This window comes from Haplochromis burtoni, unplaced genomic scaffold, assembly GCF_018398535.1.
Source record: "Haplochromis burtoni strain Fernald_Lab_line unplaced genomic scaffold, NCSU_Asbu1 Contig_312, whole genome shotgun sequence".
In the NCBI taxonomy this organism is placed as follows: Eukaryota; Metazoa; Chordata; class Actinopteri; order Cichliformes; family Cichlidae; genus Haplochromis; species Haplochromis burtoni.
Genome location: NW_024582673.1, coordinates 53,381 through 75,662, shown reverse-complemented (window position 1 = coordinate 75,662; position 22,282 = coordinate 53,381). Strand labels below are relative to the sequence as shown.

Genomic DNA, 22,282 nt, shown 5'->3' with positions numbered 1-22,282 from the left:
TTTCTCTCCAATTATTCTTCTTTGGACAGGAGCTGTAGAGAATAGAAAGGAAACAAGGGAAGCACAAAGAAGCTGTAGCTGTGCCCAAAAGAAAGAGGAGTCTGAACATATTGTTGTTGACAGGTTGGTATGAGTATTTCACAAACTGCTGTTCAGACAACACAACACTGGATTTCCCCACAGCACCATCTGCAGGGTTTACAGTTGATGTCCAGTGAGCAGCAGTTCTCTGGGGAAACACTTTACCGTCTACTCTTCACTGCAAGGCTGTCAAATAAAGGTTAAAAAAGCTTATTTTTAACATGTTGCCTTGTGTGATGAGTCTCATTTTCTCTTACTCTCAGAAGTCAGAATTTGCCATAAACAGCATCAAAGCATGGACCCACTGTATGCCTTGTATCAGTGGATAAGGCCACTGGTGGTGTAATGGTGTGAGGAATATTTTAATGGTACATTTTGTGCCCGTGAGTACCAACTGAGCATCATTTTAACACCACAGCAGTATTGTTATTGACCATGTGCATCCCTTTATGACCACAGCGTATCCATATTCCAACAGGATATTGTCCCATGTCACAAAACTCAAATCATCTCACACCAACACACTGCACTCAAATGGCCTCTAGGTGTAGGCAACAAATCTGCAGCAACTGTGTGATGCTGTCACGTCGATATGAACGACAGTCTCTGAGGAATGTTTCCAGCACCTTGTTGAATCTATGCAATGGATAATTAAGGCAGTTATGAAGGGAAAAGTGGTTCATCCTGTAAGGTGCACCTAATTTAATTTTAGACACCTCTTAGTTGCAAAACAATTGATTAATTAATTAAAAATCACAAATTAAAGCTCAGAAATGATCATAATGTGAAAACAACACCTTTTTGAAAAGGTATGTACGTATATACTGAGTGTGTATACTATTATTCTTGTATTATTATTAGATTATACACATGTCTCATCATACAGCAACATTTGAGGCCACTTAAAGTTGTTCTTCCTGTCCACACAGTGAATAAGCTGTATATGCATTTACCTCTGGCTTCATCTTGATCAACTCCTAAGAGAAACTTAAAGCTCTCCAATGGGAGCAGACGAGAACGGTGAGAGTCAATCAAAAGGTGCAAGGACACACACCAGAACTAATGAGCTGAGGGGAGCTGGAGAGCCTCATAATAAACCTCCGTCTCAACACTTTTCCCATCTCCAATTCTGATCCAGTGCTGCTTTGAAAAAGGTGCAGCTTTAGCTCTTTTTATTCTAGAGCCATAAGGTTACAAACACTGCACACAGACCAGGACATGCAGGAGGACGCTGGGTCTCGCTGTGGCTTGGTTTTGACAGGTAGCATGTTTGCATGCTAGGGAAGTACGCTTCTACATACTTCCCTTGTTTTTAACTGATGCATTAGATCTTCACTGCACATCATTAGCCTGCGATACTGGGCGAAGCATCCAGAAATATTATCTCACAATAACCATTTACATCTATTGTGGCTTTAGACACAGTCCGTACACTCTCACTGTACTGTACTGTGCTCCATATCTTTCTACTGAAGCCCATCCAAACCACCCCACACCCCCCCTGTTAAAAAAGGTCAGCAGCATCTGTCTCCCTGGTGACCACCTCTGTGATCACATGGCTTCATTTCCATGGCAACCTCAGGCTTGCCCAGTGGGATTTTGGCACTGATATGCTCTCTCTCACTGTCCCTGTCTGGCAGATATGCTAATATGTGTGTGTGTGTGTGTGTGTGTGTGTGTGTGTGTGTGTGTGTGTGTACACACAGACCCATAGGCCTTTATGTAACAGCATTATTACATTCCCTCGAGTGTAGGAGGTACACACACAAATACTGTGACACAAACAGGGTCAGAGGGCGGGATTGTAAGACTGCTTCCTGTTGTCACGCTTCCTTCCTGTCGAGTAACTTTAAAGCTTAGTTAGCGTGTGTGTCTGTGCGTACATGAAGCTTTAGGGTGTTCCCTTAAGATGTCAGAAACACAATCTCTACTTTTCCTCAGGAAAACAAACACACAAACAAAGAGAAAGATAAAACAGCAGGTAGAACATAAACAAAATAACTAAAAAAGTAAAGTGCACCCAACGACAGGAACAAGGTCGCCTTTAAAGTCTGTAACCCTGCAGAAGTACTCTGAACAGAAAAGCTGACCCTTAAAGTTAACATGCACCTGTAACCTAGATTCATGGGAGTAAACAACCTAAACAACAGGAAGAAACTGTCAGAACCAGGGAGGGGCGGGGCCATCAGCCGTGACCAGAACATAACAGCAATGATAGAAAAGTTTCTACAGAAGATCAATACACGCTCCAATATTACAACAGGTGCCTTAAAATAAAAGTCAAAATTGCCACAAAACTAAACAGCAAACACGCTTTAAGATAAATTGGCTTCTTCAGCAGTTTAGTAATATATTAACTTAAGATTAAGGCGTGGTTGTTGGGAGAAGCATTAGAGTCCTAATTTAGGCCCACTCTGAAGAAGAATCCCATAATGTAACATGACAGGGATTTTCATCCACTGTAACTCACGCCATCTCTCTGAAATTTATGGTCTCAGATTTCAGGCTGAGATAAAGCTAATGACATCATTATGACTTAATCTGGGCTATTCTTCACAAGAGAACCTCCTCCAGTCCAGAACATTTCCACAGTACTGATTGTGGTACTACATAGGATTTAAACAGCGAGTAAAACCAATGGAGGTTACGCACTTAAACGTGAGTTACAGTCCAATCCATACTCACAATCTCCTTAATGTATTTCACTGAAGTTTGTTACTTTACTAATCTATATTGATTTTTTAACACAGGATCAATTTTACTCTCTTGAAATAGGTAAACATATGCTGGTAGTTTGTTCACTTTGCATAATCATAATAACCCCTTGGCATCAGGCTCTTTACTGATTTGACCAGCTAGCTGCCTGGTCAGCTAAGAGGCTCTGTCCTGTTATAACAGTATTCACTTTAAAGCTCCACTGGGTTTGGCAGCGTGGCTCACAGACTGCTGCAGAGTCCCAGAGAAACAAACACCGACAAATATTAAAATGTTCATTTAAACTTGGGCAACTTGGTGCATTTGAACATTTTTACTTCAAAAAATATCGTTTCTGCTTGAGAAGTCACTCTGTAATGATGACTGTTGATGACAAGAATCAAATCGAACCTGCAGACCGCTTCACAATTGTGTATTAAGACCTCGTCTTTTGCCAGTTTGAATGAAGAACCAGTATTCGCATCTTTGGGAACAAGTGAAGCTCATACAGATCAGCTCAGCCCTTCAGTGAATATGATGTGAAAACAATACATTTCTTTCTTTCGACTGACAATGCTGTGAATGGAAGCCTCAGCAGAACCAGGCCAGTCAGAAGCTACAAACTTACTACACGCAGGATAAAAGCCAAGCCACCGAGAAGTCCCCGGGGACCAGCCTGGGCCTCCAACGCAGCCGCCATGACAGGGCTGTGTAGCCTCTCTGTAGCTTACAGCAGTAGGCTTTGTCTCCAACATCATGCGAAGTTTAAACCAATCAGAGGAGCCCCACAAAACTCGTGAAACTACACAAAAAGCTGGAATGAAGGATTGATTTAAAGCTCATCAGATCCAAACTGGTGCCAATATTTTGCAAAAATCTCATGTAACTATATCTGATGGTTATATCTGAAAAGATCCTCGTTTAATTTCCTATTTCATTTCAAATTCTTTGCTCAGATCAGCAAATAGCTGACATGGTCCAATATATCGGCCGGGCTCAGTGTGGATGGATGGATATACGAGGCCGTTCTTTACTGATATTAAACATTTAATTTTACTTATTCAATTAAAAATACCCTACAAGTAATAAGTTAAATAAAAATCTAATAATTTTTTTTTAAAGTAAAAAATAAAAGCAATAAGTAAAGCTTTGGGGCGTTCACTTGACATGAGCTACATACATTGTGGTTAGATCTCTATAAGCAGCAGGCAGATAATGTCGCGTAGTATAAACACTGGAAACAGGAGGAAGCAGCTAGCTTGTTTGTGGGTCAGGCTAACATTGGTTAGCACCCGTCGCTTTTTGTTTACCTACTGTAGAGGTTTTTAAAGTCGTATTAATCATGTAAACGTACTTCTTCTTCTTTTTAGCCAAAACGCAAACAAGCACATCCTGATATTTTGAGTTTTTTGCAGTCATGCTGAAATGTATCGATTTATACTGGTGTACTGGTGTACTGGTGAATCACCTCATACTTTATCAGAGACTTCCTAGTTCTGGTTTCTGATACGTGAGCATCAGCTCCTTTTTAAAAAACGAGTTTTCCATGTGATAACAAGCTAAACAGTGTTTATACAGAGAAAACTCGCCTTTCCCACTGTAAAATGTCAGCGTAATTATAAACGTGTGGGTGTTCTCAGTTTGTTTGTATCCTCCTGCAGGTCTGCCTGCCTCAGCCTGTCTTTAAAACCAGTATTTTCCGAAGGCCTGTGTAAGCAGGAGGTCAGTCACAGTGTAATTGACAGTTTTAAACTCTCCGTTAAAGCATCGTGAGACAACTGTTGTTGTGAGCCGGAGCTGGAAAAATAAAACTGGAATTAACGTCTGAATTTTAACACCTCTTTCAAATATGTTCAGCTTAGTCATGTGATCTAATTGTCCCGGCGGCTGGCGCGTCCCAACAGGTAGAAACAAAATCGACTCCGCCGACACCGCCGACACCGCCTCTGTAAGTGGCGCGAGCTGCCAGAGAGATATCAAAACCGCCATCTGAGTTAGCCGCCGGTCAACTGAGAGCACTATCACAGGCTGTACAGCAGAGGGGCGAGGTGTGCCTTGATAAATATTTGAAAAAGCGTCTTATGTGAATGCCACCTGGATGAAGCATGGCTCTAAATTAAGGTCTGACAGATGGATCACAAGAAAATTCAGGTTGAGTCATATCTGGTGGAGACGAGTCCTCAGGCGTTGGCATCTCCTGGGTTGTAATTTGTCCGTACTGAAAGGCAGCACAGAGCCGAGAAGCAGCTGGCAGTGGAAAGTTTCTCACTGAATGCTGCAAGGATTGAGTCCAGATCACAGGTCTGCAGGTAAGTTTTATTGTAGCTGCCACGGTGACGTCTGAATTTGGATCTTTAATCGAATTTCTTTTTGCCGTCTTTCATTCATTTCAGATGGGATCAGAATTTTAGCCAGCCAGTCTTCGTTGGGCGGCTCGGGGTATGGCTGCGTAGCGCTGTGGACACGTGACCTCTGAGTGAACCTCGAGTTAATAAACAACAGGCACCAGATTTAATCGATTTGATTAGTGATGTGACACCGAGCACGAGTGTGTGGGCAGAGCTCCTCTGGGGATCTGCATAAATAGTTCTGAATTTGTGAATCGCACTACTTTCAGTTTCTGCTCATGTCACAGTCAAAGGGAAGCCACCTTCCAGCACTTCCTGCCACATCCCATCGACCCTCCTCCCCCTCCACACTGGTCCTGCAGCCATTAAGGTTGGGTCCATTTTATTTATGCTCATTTCAAGCTCAGTATTTTTATTCTCGGACTCTACTAGGGTAACTTTAAATAATCCTTACTTATCTTATTCCTGCTGCGGACTCAATGAGGACATTCACTCCCTAAACTGTCTTTATGACATCATAAAGATCCAAGAGCAGAAAAAAGGCCTGAAACAGAGCAGTCTGAAGCTTTAAACATTTCTGCATATGTGAAACCCTGTTTAATATGAACATCCACTATTGTAACACTATAAACACTCACAAGCCACTTCATTAGGTCCACCTGCTTATTCACTCAGTTATCTAATCAGCCAATCGCAGCAGTAACTCATTTATTTAGACGTCCGGACATGTTCAAACTAAGCACCAGAATGAAGAAAAAAGGAGATTAAGTGACTGAACTTGCAGACGGGCTGATCTGAGTATTGTTGCTGACCACGTCCATCCCTCTATTAGCACAGTGTGCCCATTTTCTGATGGTTACTTCCAGCAGGATAGCACACCATGTCCCAAAGCTCCAATCATCTCAAACTGGTTTTTTGAACCTGTTAAAGAGACCAGTTTGAACAGTCCCCAGATCTTAATCCAGTGGAGCACGAGATGAGACGTGAGATTTTACATCCTGGCAAATCTGCAGCTGCTATGTGATGCTGAGCAACGTTTGCAGCATCTTGTTGAATCTGTGACGCACGTAATCAAAGGCGGCTTTTAACTGATTTCAGTCACAACTGGGAGCATCATTACCTTTGTAAAGAGATTTTTCCCCGTCAGTTCACATAACTGTACACACCAGGTAGTTTTCTAAATCCAAACAAAGCTCTATTCTGTGATTCTTATCAGCCGGCTTCCCCTGCTTGTGCGCGCTTTTTTCCCTCCCCGAGGAAAACAAACACACCCATCCACATTCCAACTGCTGCTTTTAACAGTCCTACAGAGGTGGCCTTGTACACAAGTCAGCATCTCCACTGTGTGTGTGAGAGAAAGTTTAGACCAATCGCATAGCAACCTACAGCGGCCACTCCGACGTGTCTTCATCACGCATTAACCTTTATGATGACACAGCGTCTGCGTGCAAGTCCAAAAATCACAAGACCTCTCACACAGGCTGATTAACCCGTGCTGTAATCACATGGCATTTCAGCTGCAGAGGACATTTTAATGAAGCGATGTTCTGCAGACTTGCTCAACACTTGAGGAGCTCTGAGCTGTGCTGGCTAACGCCAACTTCATGATGCAAGAACAGCAATTACTCCGTTCCAGAAACCGGCTGCTGACGGCACTCGACATGCTCGGACAGTGAGCGTCTCTGTTCCCTGCAGCGGGACACCTCTCAGACTGGGTTCAAATCAAACAACGTCCGCTCCTCTAATGGCGCTTCATGTACACCAAATGTGTTTGTTCCAACAAATATGTCAGACTTTAATCATTTGTGTTACCTGAAATTAAAGCTTGTGGGTGTGTCCCACTAATATTTTCCACACTCATTCATATCTACCCCGAAATAGCCGATATATCACGTAATGTTCTTTTGCTTGTATTGTGCCGCGAACCGAGGCCCCTCCAAAAGCATATAACCTGCTTATCATAAAAGGCTTATCAGGCGCTTCACCCAGCAACCAATGGTCTTCCTGCATCTGGTTGAGGTCCAACACTCTTTTGAAGCAAGCCAACTTTCTGTCAGACGGGATGTTTATGTTTCCAAGTTTAGCTAGCTTGGCACCGTGTCAGCACTGGACAACTTTTCCTGACAGAAGATGCCCCTGAGGCGAGGCCTGTTGAAAGACTATTGTTCCCTGGTCCAGCTGAAGCTATTGACAGGTAGCTTCAGTACTCTGAAATCAAGTTGTTTTGTTTTTCCTCCTTTAGACTGTGAGTAATCTGCACTGCTGCTTGGCTGTGATTTCATTTCATTCCCCCTCATAAACCTCCGCTTCAGTGCGGCGTCATTTATAGATCTTCTATAGCAACGAGCATATGAGTAGGAAGTGTGTGTGTGTGTGTGTGTGTGTGTGTGTGTGTGTGTGTGTGTGTGTGCAGATAACTGCTGAGTCTAGCTTTAACTGTTGAAGCTTCCTCTGAACCAAAACGATGATCTCTGCTGTGTCAGATTTGATTTATTAATAATTCTTCATGTCTGACATTTCTAACACAGTAATGTCAAAGCGACTGGGCAAGCATCACTGTTTTCTTCTTTGCATTGTAAAAAACGGCACCAGTTCATACATGAATGCTTACTCAGTTTCTCCTGAAACTCTAACAGGTCACAAGAGTCTGAGATGATGTCATGTATACTAAAATGTTTACATTTTACAAAGGTGGATGAAGTTGTCAGATTCTTTACTAAGTATAATCGTCTACAAGTTCCCCGTGAACAGCAAGTTGTAGATAAAGGGACTCAAAGAATCCTGAATTCAGATCTTTGGAAGAATCGTGCAACAAAAAAAGATGGTTTTAGAAGCGTAACGTCCAGTGGAAAGAGGCTTTTCAACGCTTTATCCTCATTAGGAGTAACCCTGAATCTCTCCTCTGTGCTGAGTGGCTTTGTCATGTTTCGGACCTGCTTGTACGACAGGGTGTTTATCAGAAGTTCGAGCGGATGGTCTCTGCCATGCAGCTGCCCCTGGAAAAACCCTGAAACGGTTCTTTGTTGATATGTACAAGGTGTCAAAACTAGTCGTTAAAGGTACAGGAGAGGTTAGCTTGATAAAGCCTTGTTTTGGGGAAAAGTTGCCAAACCTTTTAAGCTATTTTTTAGCACTTTTCATGGCGTTTTTATTTCCCAGTGACCACTTTAGTTAGAATAAATGCCCCGAGGTGTTTCAGGGTGACGACCAAGTGGTGGAACTTACTTGACTTTGACCAGTTTAGAGCGATCGCCAAATCTACCGTCAGATAGTGCCAGGGTTGTACTGGAGCACGACAAAGTGAACAGGAGCACGAAAGTGGACCACATGTCATGTTTTATTCTGTGACTTTATAAGTCAGCTTCATAAGTGTGACTGAAAGGAAATAACAGGAGGAAACTGGAACCTTCCCAACTGAGTCCATGTCAGCACAGTCAGCCTTTAGCTAGCTTAGGTCTAATTCTGTGGATGTTTTTCTAGCTCATTTTAAGCTCATGTCCACACTGCAGAGGATAAACTGGTAAACCAATATTTTTCTCCCTGTTTTGACCATCAAACTTGATTAAAACTGTGTTGCTGGCCTCCAAAAAACGACAGAAGCTGTGCTTTAAGCTGCTGCTGTGTTGGAAGTGTGTAGGTGTCACGTTTGTAGACCCACGTCTACGTGTTTCAACCGTAGTGCACACACAGCTGGGGGCCACTGTCAAAATATGTAGAACCACCATTAATGTGCATTAGGCATGGTTCAAATGCTCAGAAAATGTTACCAGAGGAATGAAGTTAGAAGGACACCTTCATGAGAAAAAGTACAATTTGTTGGAGTAAAGACAAAGAGGTTTGAATGCTGTGTCTTCAGATTTAACTGCTGATTGCATACATTAAAGTAGAGTTTAAGTAAATTTAGTCAAAGTTATTTTCAATAATAACCTTAACTTTGAATAATGATTCAAGACAGCTGCTCAAATATAAAACGAAGAACAGAGTAAATGAAAAATCCTCCTGATGTGGAGGACAAAGAGTCGAAAACAACGAACGATGGCATCTGTGCTAATCGTCTGGGCTCGCTTTTATTCCGTCTTTAATGATTTATTATTTTGTCTTTCTTTGTTGCAAACTCTGCTTCCATTACTCTTCCTGTGTCGGCCAATCAGCACTTCACCTGCATGCATCATCATCATCATCATTATCAGGTATCAGGCTGGATAAAGGTGCATCCTTGTATCTTTGCTGTTTTTGTCCACAGCAGAAAAGCCACACAAACATCATCTAACTCGCACGAGCCAGATAGTGTTTAGTGCAGAACTCAAATGAAGTGCATTAAAAAGAAAAGAAAGAAAAAAAAACCCAAATGTTGAATCTTAGAAGCCGCTGTGTTTTATTCAAAGTGAGAGCCCACTCTGATGATGCAGAGATGCAAAGATGGGGCGGGCATGGAGGAAGTGTACCTTGAAAACGCTGGCCACAAAGCTGCAGCTAGCAACCAACTGAATCACTGTGGCTGAAATGTTTTTGCAGCCCACTCTTGCACTTCATCGCCAAGAATTATACATCTTCTCTGTAAATCTATTACAGTTACTTAAATATGTCTTTCAATCAAGAGGAAAGAACGGCAACACACAAACACGGACACATATTTACTTTAAAAACCCGATCTGAATCTGAGACCCAAAGTTGTAAATCTACCCGGGTGCAGCTGTTACCTTTGTAGTAAACAACACAACACAGCCTCAGGCCACAGCTCCACTTTTAGCCGCTCTGTGGCCAAAGAGGTCAGAAGCTAAACGTTTCCAGGTCCATGAAAATGAAAGGAATTCCTTTTTTTTGCCCTGACGCTTGGCCTGAAATTAAACCCGTTCTTCCTGCTACCACCCCGTAGTAGCAAACATGACCGAGCGGGCAAAGCTCGCCATCACTTGCCGTTATACAGTTACATCAATTCTAGATCGGCATGCAGCGCTCTTCCTTCCTGTTCTTATCAGTGTTACGTGCTACATTATCAAACTCTGTGGCATGTCATTCAGAGGGCTGTCTAAACATATTAGGGGACGCGCCGTATTATTATTAATGCAGGTCGAGACAAGTTGCACGACGCAACAAGCTCAACCAGCTGACTGTTGCGAGGCTGCAGGACAGCTCTCCATCAGACAGGAGAGCTTCTTTTGAAACAAGAGCTACATTAACAAACACACTTTGAGCACTGGCAGGAAGTAGCATGGCGAAATCAAAGAGTGAAAATCCCCTGTGCACCCTTCGTGTGTGATGAAGGAAGTCACTGAGTGTTTTTCAATTGTTTTAGGGCAGTGTTAATTTTTTCTTTGAGTTCCCGTGGTTTCGTAAATTGCAGAGCATGCATGAAGCGAGTGCCATCGCTCTCGACTAAGTTAGTTATGATCTAACTTACTGTAAACCAAGAGTCTGGAGCTCAAGATACTGAGCAGAAGGCCTTTTTAACTTAATGCTACTGACCCCGTCTTCCTGTCTTTTTAGTGCTTAGCAGCTAGCGCTCGCTTCCTTGCTGAAAACAGCAGCTACTCGGGTTGTTGTGAAACTAAACTTGTGGTTCTGAAATACCAACATATATAACTTCAAGATGCTAAAACACTGAGGCAAAAGGGACTTATTATTCTATTATTCAATCTAATAGAAAAATATGTAACAGGTACAAGTTTATGAGCAATTAAATAAATTGTCAAGTCCTCATATTTATTAAAAGATCAGCGCTTTCTGTTTGGTGCTACCTTCAACATTTCAGGAGGATGAATCCTAACGATCAGCTCGCTCCTTAACCTCTCTTTCTGTGCTGACATCAGCACAAAATGCACACATAAATCCAGCGAATCTAATGAAGCTGATTGTTTCATATTAAGTGTAATGAACACTTAAGAGTCTGTGCACTACTGGAAAGTCGGTGGCGTTTGCTTTAAATATCACTAAAGCAGTAACTGCCGTGTCTGGAAGATGAAACCACAGAGGAAGTGGCTCAACATTGACTTCCTCTTATGAAATCGAAGTGGTGGATACAGTAAAATTAAGACTAATGTGCGCTATGTGAGCACAAAAAAAAAAGAAGAAGAAAAAACTCACTCTGATTGGCTGAGTGCTGAAGCGAATCTTTCTACTGGGTGGCGGAGGCTCCTCTTCCTCAGGAAGGCCAGGGATTTCTGAGCAGCTGGACTCTGGCTGATATGCCTCCTCCTCGTCTTCGTCATCCTCATCGTCCAGCTGGCTTCCCCCAGAGTCCTCCTCCCCAAGCCCGCTGTATGCGCTGATATCTATCAGATCTCCCTCAGAATAATCCTCCTTCCTTGAACCATCCTCGTCATTCTCATCTTCTTTGGCCCTCTCCTCAGAGTCCTCTTCTTTCTCCTCCGATGAAGGAGAGGAAGATGGAGGCTCTTTCTCTCCATTTTCCAGCGAGGCATGAACCTCAGCTTGCACCAGCCTACCCGCGGCCTCAGATCCCGCAGTGGCGCTGTCCTGATCGCCAGGCTGCAGCCCAGAGGCTTCCACTGTACTCGAACCCTTGGCCTCAGTTGCTGCCAGCTCTGGTTTGGCCTCCGATGAAGAGGAGATGGAAGTGACAGTCACTGAGGAAGAGGAGGAATAGGAAGAGTTGGAGAGCTGGTCCCCCGACAGTCCAAATGCATCCTTCTCTTCATTGGTCGCGGCTCCCTCCATGTTCCTTTCTAGAGAACCCGTTTCTTCATGTAGCTCTGCTGCCTGGTTACTTATAACTCCTGCTTTTACCTCATCTTTCTCGTCCTTATCTGCAGGTATCACCTTTGTCTGGAAGAAAAGCACAGGGAGATCATGTAGTAGTGCAATCAAAAGATTTTCTAGTTCAAGAACTTCCCCACAGCTTAATTGCAAAGTTTTAAGTTTTTGAGAAAATCCTTTTCACCTTCCTGTCTGCTGCTTCCACCCTGGGTGGAGGTTTGGGTTTTGGTGCCAAAGCAGGGGCTGACCGACGCTGGGGGAGGTAGAGATTGTTTTGCAGGTCACCCTTTTCGAATGCGGCGCTGAGCTGGCTCACAGTGGGACTGACGGCCTCGCCTGGTCCGGCTAAAGCTGCAGTAGACGAAATAGAAGGAGGGGTGGGAACAGGGGGATCATCTAGCCGGTCCAGAGCTTCAGTGGACCCATTAAAGCGAGCCACAACATCTAGACGGCTGCCCTGGAAGCCCGACGCCCGCTCTTTCTTCAGCAAGATGCGGTTAGTGGCAGCTTGCTTCTCCTAAAGGACGCACAAATAACCAGTCAGTTAAAGATTACAAGCGAGCTATGTCAACTAAATGATAAAAAATAACAACGCAAGTGTAACATCTGACCTGCAGAGTCCGCTGCTCAAAGATCCTCCTGGTCTCCTGGAGCTTTGACAAGCCCACAGATGAGCCACTGCCCTCCCTACCAACTTTAGAGTCAAAACGGTTGACCCTTTCAGAGACCGTGCCCCCAAGTTTCAGCAGGGCGCTGTGGTCGACGTGCTCATTGAGGCTGGATACTCTCGGCAGGGACAGTTTCACTGCCTGTTCCTTACCTACTAATGACAGAAAATAAACAAGTTGTAAAAAAACGAAATTGTCCTTTAAGGGAAGTACAGGCTAACACCACTGGAGTTCACCAGAGCAGGTGGTTTTATCATTAATGAATTTTGGCTACACGAAGTATCACAGCATGGATATCATCAACACATTTGTCTTTGTTCATAACCCAGTTTGTATGCCTGCTACTATCAATAAACATGGCCTTAAGTGTTGGTGGTTCAATTTAGCCGCTTTAGCAGGAGCTTAATAATATATGTTAAAAACAAAATCTGAACTCACTTCAAAACCATAATCTTGTAAAAAGAATACACACATATGCAACATAAGGATACTGGTCACAAGAGACAGGCTAACGGCTAAAGGCTAGTTAGCTAGTTCCTAGCTAGCAACTTTACTAGCTAATCCATGTAAAAAAGGGCTTCTTCTGTCTGTAGTGTAGCAGTAGTGCAAGTGCTAAGGTTGCAAATACCAGGTGGAAAAATGCAGAAGCTACAGTGTTTTTACGTTTAAGAAGAAATCTTTTGAGGATATGAAAATCTTTTTATTAATGTATTTGGATGCTCAGTTCCACTCTGACAGGAGGCAGAGGAGAACTGAATCATCACAGCAAAATGCTTTGAGTGTGAGGACTAATGGTCCCCGTGACTTTATTTTCAGAGCACTTCTCAAGCTTTTGTTGTTTCCAGGTTACAAAAAACCATCTTTTGATCACAATGCAGATACTGAAAGCCCCACCCTCTCTGACTGTTTGACTGGTGAGAGGTAAAAAGAGTTGTTGAGCACAGCACTCAACACACACACACAAAAACATGACTAGCCGTGCTAACATTCGAAGCCGACTTATCAGATAATTTGTGTTTTTAAAGATTTCTAGATCAAACCTTTACTATGGTAAACCCGCTTCTCTTTGTGAACACTGGAGAATTTAAAAATTTTCTGTCTTTCGATGGCCGACACCTGAGAATTAGAGGATATTTGTGGTTCTAGTTGTGTAAGCAACCCTCTTGTATATTTCCAACATATCACTCACATTACTGTCTACCAACTTTCCATTGGTAGTCATTCAATCTCGCCTTATTTTTCACATTAGCTTAACTTGATACTCGGCCACTTCATTTCACCAGTTGTTACTTGGCCTGTTATTGTCAGAAGTCAGAAAAGGAATCATTGTCATTGCAAGTATTGGGTTTATCTTGCACATTTGAATACTGGTACCAACCGATATTACTTTTTGGCATAATATATTCTAAATTTGGTGTCTGAGAGCCACACTTGCTGCAGTAGTCTTCTGATCGACACAAAACCTCCACATCAGCGCTGGTATAGTAGTAGAAGCAGTCGAGACAGAAAGCAAATACATCAACACATTGCAGAATTTTTTTCCCCCCAAACTATTGCCGCATCGCTCTCTGTATAACTTGTAATTTTCAGCACTGAAATGATGGTAAAACCCAATATGATCACTGGTGACGCTACGTGTGACATCGAGGGGAACACGAACAGCCGAACCTTATGTACTATGAATCAGTCCTCATTAGTACCAATGTAATTTTGTCGGTACCCTAAAACAGCAGTCCGTAAACTTTTTTTTGCGCTACGGACCGGTTTATGTCCGACAATATTTTCTCTGACTGGCCTTTAAGGTGTCTCGGATAAATACAACAAGATTTATTCATAACAGACAGACCCAGGGAAACAGAGTTAACTATTAAAAACGATAAAAATAACCCGATAAAAACCCTGAAAACCATAAATTTCACACCCGGGCCACGAGAGTTGAGGCCCGGGTGTGAAATTACCAAACGGCTCACAGACCGGTCCACGGCCCGGGGATTAGGGACCGCTGCCCTAACTGAATTCGGTAACCGACCCTACAAGTTGCTACATTCCTTGATTCTAAAGGGTTCTGTGAAAAGGCTAGTTACCAATCATTTTGGCTCCATCCTCTTCATCGCCGGGAGACTGCATCTGCATGAACATGTTCTTGATACGGTGAACATTTGAGCCATATTTCCGGCCCCTCCCAGTAGGCCGGGGCAGAGGAGCGGGTTTTGAGGCAGGGTCAGCGCCTCCATTGGCGGCATTGTTGAGGTGGTCTGTGGCCTTCTTCAGCGCCGCAAGACCTGCCTCGTAGGCATTGCGGTGGGGAGACGGACTTCGCAGATTAGAGCTCCCGTTGCTCCCACCGGAGGCCCCGTTGCCTCCCGTGGCCGACGGAGGCTCAGTCTTCATCATGTTTGGTGAGTCAAATGTCCCGTGGTGAATAGCAGGTTGGCATGAATGAGGGGGGCAGCATCCTGGAGCTGTCTGACATTCACCTCCTGAATAAAACAGAAATAGATCAATGAGCCGTGTACTCTGGACACGTCTGTGCATCGGTTTAAACATTCTGAAGGATATGAGGCAAATGAAATTTACATGTTGGATTTTTCAAAGCTTTAACCAGCAAATTGCTGTGCAACTAAGGCAAACATGCAGATAAGAACCACAGATGTTCACAGTGAACAGCTGAAGCCACCCAGCAGGCCTTCATTTTGTTGCACTGAAGTAATACTTTAGCCCAAAATCCCAAACAGCCAGCGGTGCCAGCTTCTCAAGAGTAACTATGCTAGTTTACAAAGGACCTCTTGGCTGTATGCTGTCGCTCAGACAAGGTTTTTGATACATACAATTAGGTTGCATATGATTGTGATCAATAATCAAAAACTCTTTAACGAACACATGTATTTGTGCCAGCTGGGAGAGTGTTAACAGAGTATAACTAAGCTGAAGATGAGCGAACTTGGCATTAGACGACATCACAATCGCCCCTCTGTGTACACCCACACGGCGCTGCCGCAGCCGTCAATATAATCCAATTAAAACAATGACGCAGTGTGACAACTCCCCCCCCCGCGTGTTTATATTGCTGCTCCTAATGCCAAACTTGCTTCGTGATAGACTTGCCAGATAAATACATAGCACGAACACAGAACAGCCCTTTGGTCCCAAGATATCACAGTGTTTTCTCGTGATAGCATCTCATTTACTGGTTGACAGCATTTGTGGCTTGTGCCGTCAGATCTTTGCAACAGGGATTCCTGATGTTTTCATCAGGCTTGATTGACTCTATAAAAACTATGTAGTATAACAGAGACAGCAATTAGAACACAATGAATTATAGAAAGAGTAACGAGGTTTCTTGATAATCTGCCAATGACGTGCTAAACTACAAAAAAAATAACGGCAACTTTGATTTGATTTGCTTATATTTTTCTTTGATAGTTGCGTGACCTTTTATGATTTAAGGTCACGGCAGTAGTTTTGAGTGCACCAAATTTAACAGATCAAACTAAATTAGTAAAGTTAGATTAGCTTAGCTTAACTCAGGTAGACAGCTAGCCTTGTACAATCCAAAACAAACAATTCCTGCTAGCACCTCCAGCTCCTACATTGCGCAACCCCTCACATGCTACCATTGGCATCACTGCACAACCCTGGCAAAGCACAAGTTCCCAAAAAAACAACAAAACAACCTGCAGTTCTACTAATGACCACTTGAAATTGACTTTAAAAAAAAAAAAAAAAGCGACTCAATCTCCACAGATTCCAATGCTAAAACGTCCAACTTTACAATATTAAAAAGTGAACCTGGCACAAGAGGTTTGGATCCCTAGTCTCCCTCTTCATAACAAATGTATAATGCATGTTTTTTAAACATCTGTTACGCCCTAAAAGGTGCTAAAGAGTGTGGCTGCTGCCGAGTCTGCGTACACAGCTGATAGCTTAGTGCTACGCCGCAGTTGTAATTATTAGCATCACTGATCTGAACGTCTCTACCACTTGTGAAGTATCGATCCATTCTGGAGTGTTTTTGTTTTCTTTGGACTTATCTGACAAGTATTATGGCTTGCTGTGTGGTACAGCCTGCCCAAGGAATATGTGCTTCAGCTTTTGTATTTCAGTAGACTGTTGTTTTGCACTAATTAGCATCTAAGCCTCTCAACTAAATATGCTAACTTTTGCCTGAAAGAAATGAACATGGCAGAAGCCAAAACACTAACATTAAAGCCTTAAAATGTAAAATCAGAACCAACCACGGCATCCATCTTTTACATGCAGTCTATGGTTACCAATTTGTAGCAATCTTCTCTGTTACATCTCCATGAATAGCGCCATGGGGTTTTGTGCAAATACATTTCTTAGCTAGCCGAAGTAGCATCAAGGTGATAAGACAGGTGATTCCCCTTCTTTAGTACTTCAATAATCTAACCCTGATGAAAAATAAATAAATACATTTGTAATTTCAAGGATTATCTAATGGAACGTGGACACAGCCAGAGACACATTTTTCCAGCAGACTGTGGGATTTGTGTGAAAATTCACAGCTGCTGTGTGAAGATTCATACTGTCATTTATGTTACACTGTCACAATGTTACCTCTACTTTAACTTATCATTGCTCAATGCAAAGAAGCGCAACAGTTCATTTTACTGCGAGCAGCATTTACTTGTACTTTGCCTCTTTGAGTCTCAAGTATAAAACCTGAATCAGAATTTCCACTAAGGATTGTACCAAACGGACTCCAAATGAGGATAGCCACCAATACAGGAGCCTGCGATTTCATGGGCAACTAAGGCTGTGTTTCATTTGTCTTCCACAACTTGAATTTACAAGGTCACCACAAACTGCCTGAACTAAATCGCGACATTTTCCAGTATCTTCTGTGCAACGTAGTCGAGTTTGTGTTTGGCTGTTAATCAAAAGTCAATGCAGCAATTACATTTTAAACTCTTAAGATGAACAACTCTCTACTCAACAGACTAAGAAATCTTTACAGCTCAGTAACAAGAACTAGCAGGTGTTTTCCTTTGTTGCATGATAAACTAGAACTTAATGAAAATGAATGTTCCTCAGTGGCTTGTGCTCAAGGTTTAAACATTTCCATCTCCATGTTTTTATTGCTGGAACTTCTGGAATAGCTTTTTAGCAAGTTGTTCTAAGACAGCTTCATTCTGATTGGCTGCACCTCATAAACAGAAGGTCTGGATTGGCTTGACCTCTGTGCTCACAACCAAAGCTGTGAGCCTAAGATGACGTATTAGGAATAGCTGGAGTAGCTGACATCACAGAGGCCCAAAGGTAGGAAAAATGGTTGAAACAGAATGTTTGCAGAAGCCTGAGATACTGACTGAGATTCATGGTGCATGTTTGACGTTCCAGCGTTTGCACATAAAACTCCTCTCATTCCCACTTGCAGCTACTTACAAATGCTTTGCAGCAACATGCATCGTTGCTAAAGGAACCCCGAGCAGGTTGGATCATGTAACCGTTTAGCTTTCCGTGACGGTGCTAACAAACAGGATGTCGCTGGAGATGAAACCATTTTTAGAGATGTGAAACTAATTAAACTAAACAAAGGCAACACTTTATATTACCGCCCACGGCTGTAGCTACGTGGAATTTCAATGCATTTATTTTGAAAACATTATAATTACCTACAAACATTTTAAGGTAGACACACTAGAATAAGGTCATGTTTTTAAAGGAAAGAACAAATAATTAAACTAAGTAATTTTAAGTAATGTGCAACTAGTTATAAGTGATGCACGATCAGTTTTAAGTATTGCATCACTTCAGGTAGAAGATAAATTTACATTGTAAGTAAATGTAAGTAGTGTGTAGTTACCTGGCAAACAAACAGTATTATGGACTGGCTCAAGTGTTATCCAGTGATGTCAAGATGTACCTTTTTGACGCCTCCTATGAGGATCTAATGATTTCTTACTCAGACACGAGGGTAATCTGAATATCTTTGGATGCTAGCGTAAGGGTCACATGTCTGAACTTTTGCCATCTTTGCCTGCAGGAAGTCCTTTTATGGAGAAAACCAGTAATTAAAAAGAAATTATCAGACAAAACAATGATGAATTCTACTTGTAAACATAGCTGAAAGGCAGTCTGGGTAATAAGAAGCAGTGTTTATAGTACAGTCTGGCCTCACACTTACTCCAGATGGCACTGCCGGCCATGGGGGGTGGGGTGGGGGGGCAGACACACACACTGCAACAACGGTCTTGTGACACTGTCTTGCTAAATACTCAATTCTCACATACAGATCATGTGAAGTCAAGTGAGCAAATTGAATGTAAAGCCAATAACTTTCTCACACACACACACGCACGCACACACACACGCACGCACGCACGCACACACGCACGACACGCACGCACGCACGCACCAAACCTCACACACACACACGCACGCACGCACACACGCACGCACGCACACACACACACAGCTTTTATAGTTCTTGGCTCGTTTCCTGATATTGTTCAAATGAAGCTCCCGCTCTGATTGAGAAACAGCATCACAAACACACATAAACCCCCAAAACGCACAACACCAGCAAACAGACTCCAACTCCAGTCTCCACCGTGACGTGGGCGGGCCTTTGCGCCTCTTCATTCGTTGGTGTGTAGCCACCAGTTAAAAGAAACGTAACTAAATCCAGCACAAGTATGGTGAAGCACCTCTTTCGAAGAACAACTCAATCCGCCTCCTGCCTGCCTCTCATCCCTCGCGGTTTGGGGTTGCTTCCTGCCATTCAGTGTAGAGTCTAACTACCAGCTGGGCTCCGGGTTTCCTGTTCAATAACACACATGGTTTCACACGCAGCAGCGTCCTTTTCAGTTTATTATAACCAGTTGGTCTCACTCTCGAAACATCAGGGTCACTGATTTGCCTCAGCTCTTACCGACTTCACTAATCTCTAACTAGATAACAGGATATTGCTTTCACCTGTACTCACAGACAGGGCTCCCATCCTCCACCCACAGACACACACACTCAGTATCAAGTACGGCAATGCGATCCAAAAAATAAAAACAATGCACCAGAACCACTGCCTGCACCAGTCACCCTAAGCATATGGAGGCAAGCATCTATTGACTTGTAATCTATTTATGGGAGGTCCCTGAACGCCTCCTCCCATCACTAAATACAGGCTACATCACACGCACAGCCTTCCCTGTGTTTTTCTAAGTGTTTGGGTGGTTAGTATGGCACAAGTGACCTTGTCTCATGATATACTGTAAAACCGAGGAGTGCTCAGTTCACTGTAACCGCTCACATCTGTCTGTGTCACAGTCTCTGCAGTAGCTCAGCTACATAATGCTTGAAACTGGCACGATAATACACTGGCCGTTCAGACGCGAGCATTAAAGTCCTTATGCCCTGCGTGCGTCACGCACACAGTGTCCAACAGAAGGCACATTATGGTAAACACAATGACTCCATCTATTCACACGACAATCGCTGCATCGGGCCTCGGCTAGTGCAAAGGTTCATTCTGGCAGACAGTCTGCCTGCGTGCTCCTCCTGCTGCTGCTGCTGCCACAAGCTCGAGAGAGGCTTTGTTGGCATAGCGACATATGCTCCACGCACCAAACTCCTATCCGAAAACGGCTCCTTTTTTGTGCCGCTTCTTTTCTAGCAAACACGTCAATCGCCAAATAAGACTGAATACGTACTGTTAGTAAGCGCACACTTTTCAACAAATCGGCGTCCGAGCAGCACACACAGCAGCGTTTATCTCACACTAATGTCAACTATTGTTTGCGGGTCGCGTGCCGTGGTCCCGCTCACTGCACGTCAATACCAATACGCTGTAGCACTATGCTCGCACGTTATCATTGGTTTTAATTTGAAATAAAAACGTTTGACTAATGAGTCTGGCGCCGAATCCGACAGAGTACCCCGAGCAACCCGGAGAAGTTTCAAATGGTCTGATAAAAGGGTGGGTAACCCTGCTGGCAGTGAGTCGAGTGCAAAATTTCACGTTTTTGTAAAGGACTTTGGGGTGGCGTTCTCTAAGGATAAGCGTGAGCAGTGGAATAGGGTGTTCCCGCGTGTCTTTCCCTGCTGTGTTTCAGCGCGGCCGTTATTACCCGGTTGATACGATGAAGGCGCAGAGCTGTGGCGGTATCGGACGGTTTCACCGGCCGGTTCCAGGACCCAGAGGCAGCCGGTACGCAGGCCCCGCTCAGCGTCTGCTGCGCCGCGTCGCTTCCTTCCTGCAGCCTCTCTCCTCTCCCGCAGACACACGGCAGCTTTTTTAACGCGGGTAAAACGACGGCACGAACTGACCCGTGTGCTAACCTTCAGCCATACCTTGTATTCCAGCTTGATGAAGCTGCCCGGTGCTCGTTAGGACCCGCGGTGAACGCTGTCCATTGTCCTTCTGTTGCTGCCGATTCCTCCTGCGAAGCAAAGCAGACTGAGTGCCTGCCTCCTCTCTGCTCCTCCTTCTCCTCCCCCCTCACATCATCTGTTTTCCTCCGTCCCCCTCTCTCTCTCTGTTTCCTCCTCACCCCTACTCCTCTTCCTCATCTTCTCCCCCAACCCGTTTCCTGCTCGTTCACACCTTTATCTGTTCACACTCCGTCCACACACACAGCCTTCTCCCTCCTCGGTCGTCGTTCATCAGGTGTGGTTGAATTCATTCCGTTAAACAAGCAGCAACTACCTGATCTTATATAAAGCGGGTCCTGCCGGCCCCCGCTGGTTAGCTGCTTCTTTTTTTCTCTTTTTTTGGTTGTTGTTTTTGTGTCTCTGTGGTTGGATGACTTTTACGAGCTGCTCGGTAAAAACCGATCAGCGAGAGTTCCTCTCCAGATACAGTAGAGCTCCAGCGACCTCTGCTGGCAGAAGCTGTCACTGCCAAACGCAAGGTGCAGTGACGCCACCGCTGCAGCAGCTGTTTGCACTCATTTACTGTACTTTTACTGTGATTTTACTGCTTTTTATTTACAGGTTATTGCATTTTCAATACCTTACAGTACATACAGAACTTTTTTACTAACATCATTGTAATTCTATACTTTCATTTACCTTTATAGCTTTAATTTACTGTATTTTTACATTTTTTTCAGTGATGCTGTTATGGGTGTATTTTCATTTACATCACTTTCATTTTTGTTTTTCTGCTGTGTTTACAATACTTTTGATATACTTTTATACATAAGGCAAGTCTCAGGAAGGGAGCATATGTCAGCCAGTGTTTTGTTCTATAAGGTGATGGAAATGATTTTTTTTATTTAAACAACTTATAAAGTGTAAAATAATAAAAATCTGACAAAAAAACAGGTGGTTACTATAACTGTCACTGTGGAGTAAAAAGCATGCCATATATCTCTCAAATGCAGTCAAATAAACAGTGTTAATTGAAAATATCCACATACCTTAAATACCACAAAATTACGTTTCACCATATTCAAGTGGTCACAAGGAGCTGCATCGTTGTAAATATTCATAGATGGTAACCTGAACTTGACTTTATTAACCCTCTGGGTTTGTTCAAAAGCACAACCTTTCAGCTTGTTCGTGGCCAAAAGTGGCCACGAACACATTAGGTCTGTAATTTTGATTATTTTCATGGTTTTTTGCCATTTTTTCTGCATAAAGCTTTTAAGTAACTTTAGTTCTTTTCATGAATATAAAATAATTATTACTTTTTAAATTTTCAATCCTTGAAACACCAGTTTGTTTGTCCATCTGGAAGACAACCTCAAATCTCGTAATTTTATATAATTGTTAAACATATGTTTGTATCATATTACATATGATAAAATTCAT

General features: G+C 43.2%; 1 protein-coding gene across 3 annotated transcripts in view; it reads right to left on the bottom strand.

Annotated features, from left to right (window-relative positions):
• LOC102296347 (neurabin-2) overlaps positions 1 to 21,234 on the bottom strand; it is a 32,822-nt gene extending 11,588 nt beyond the window's left edge. Inside the window, exons 1-5 of one of the 3 annotated variants that reach the window (XM_014339902.2) lie at positions 20,819 to 21,234; positions 14,593 to 14,988; positions 12,452 to 12,660; positions 12,025 to 12,357; positions 11,208 to 11,909 (exon numbers count right to left, since the gene is read on the bottom strand). In XM_014339902.2, coding sequence (XP_014195388.1) covers positions 11,208 to 11,909; positions 12,025 to 12,357; positions 12,452 to 12,660; positions 14,593 to 14,902 — 1,554 coding nt within the window. In that variant the 5' untranslated portion in view covers positions 14,903 to 14,988; positions 20,819 to 21,234. The other 2 variants (XM_014339895.2, XM_014339896.2) reach the window with 2 other exon arrangements.
• Between the last annotated feature and the right edge of the window lie 1,048 nt (positions 21,235 to 22,282).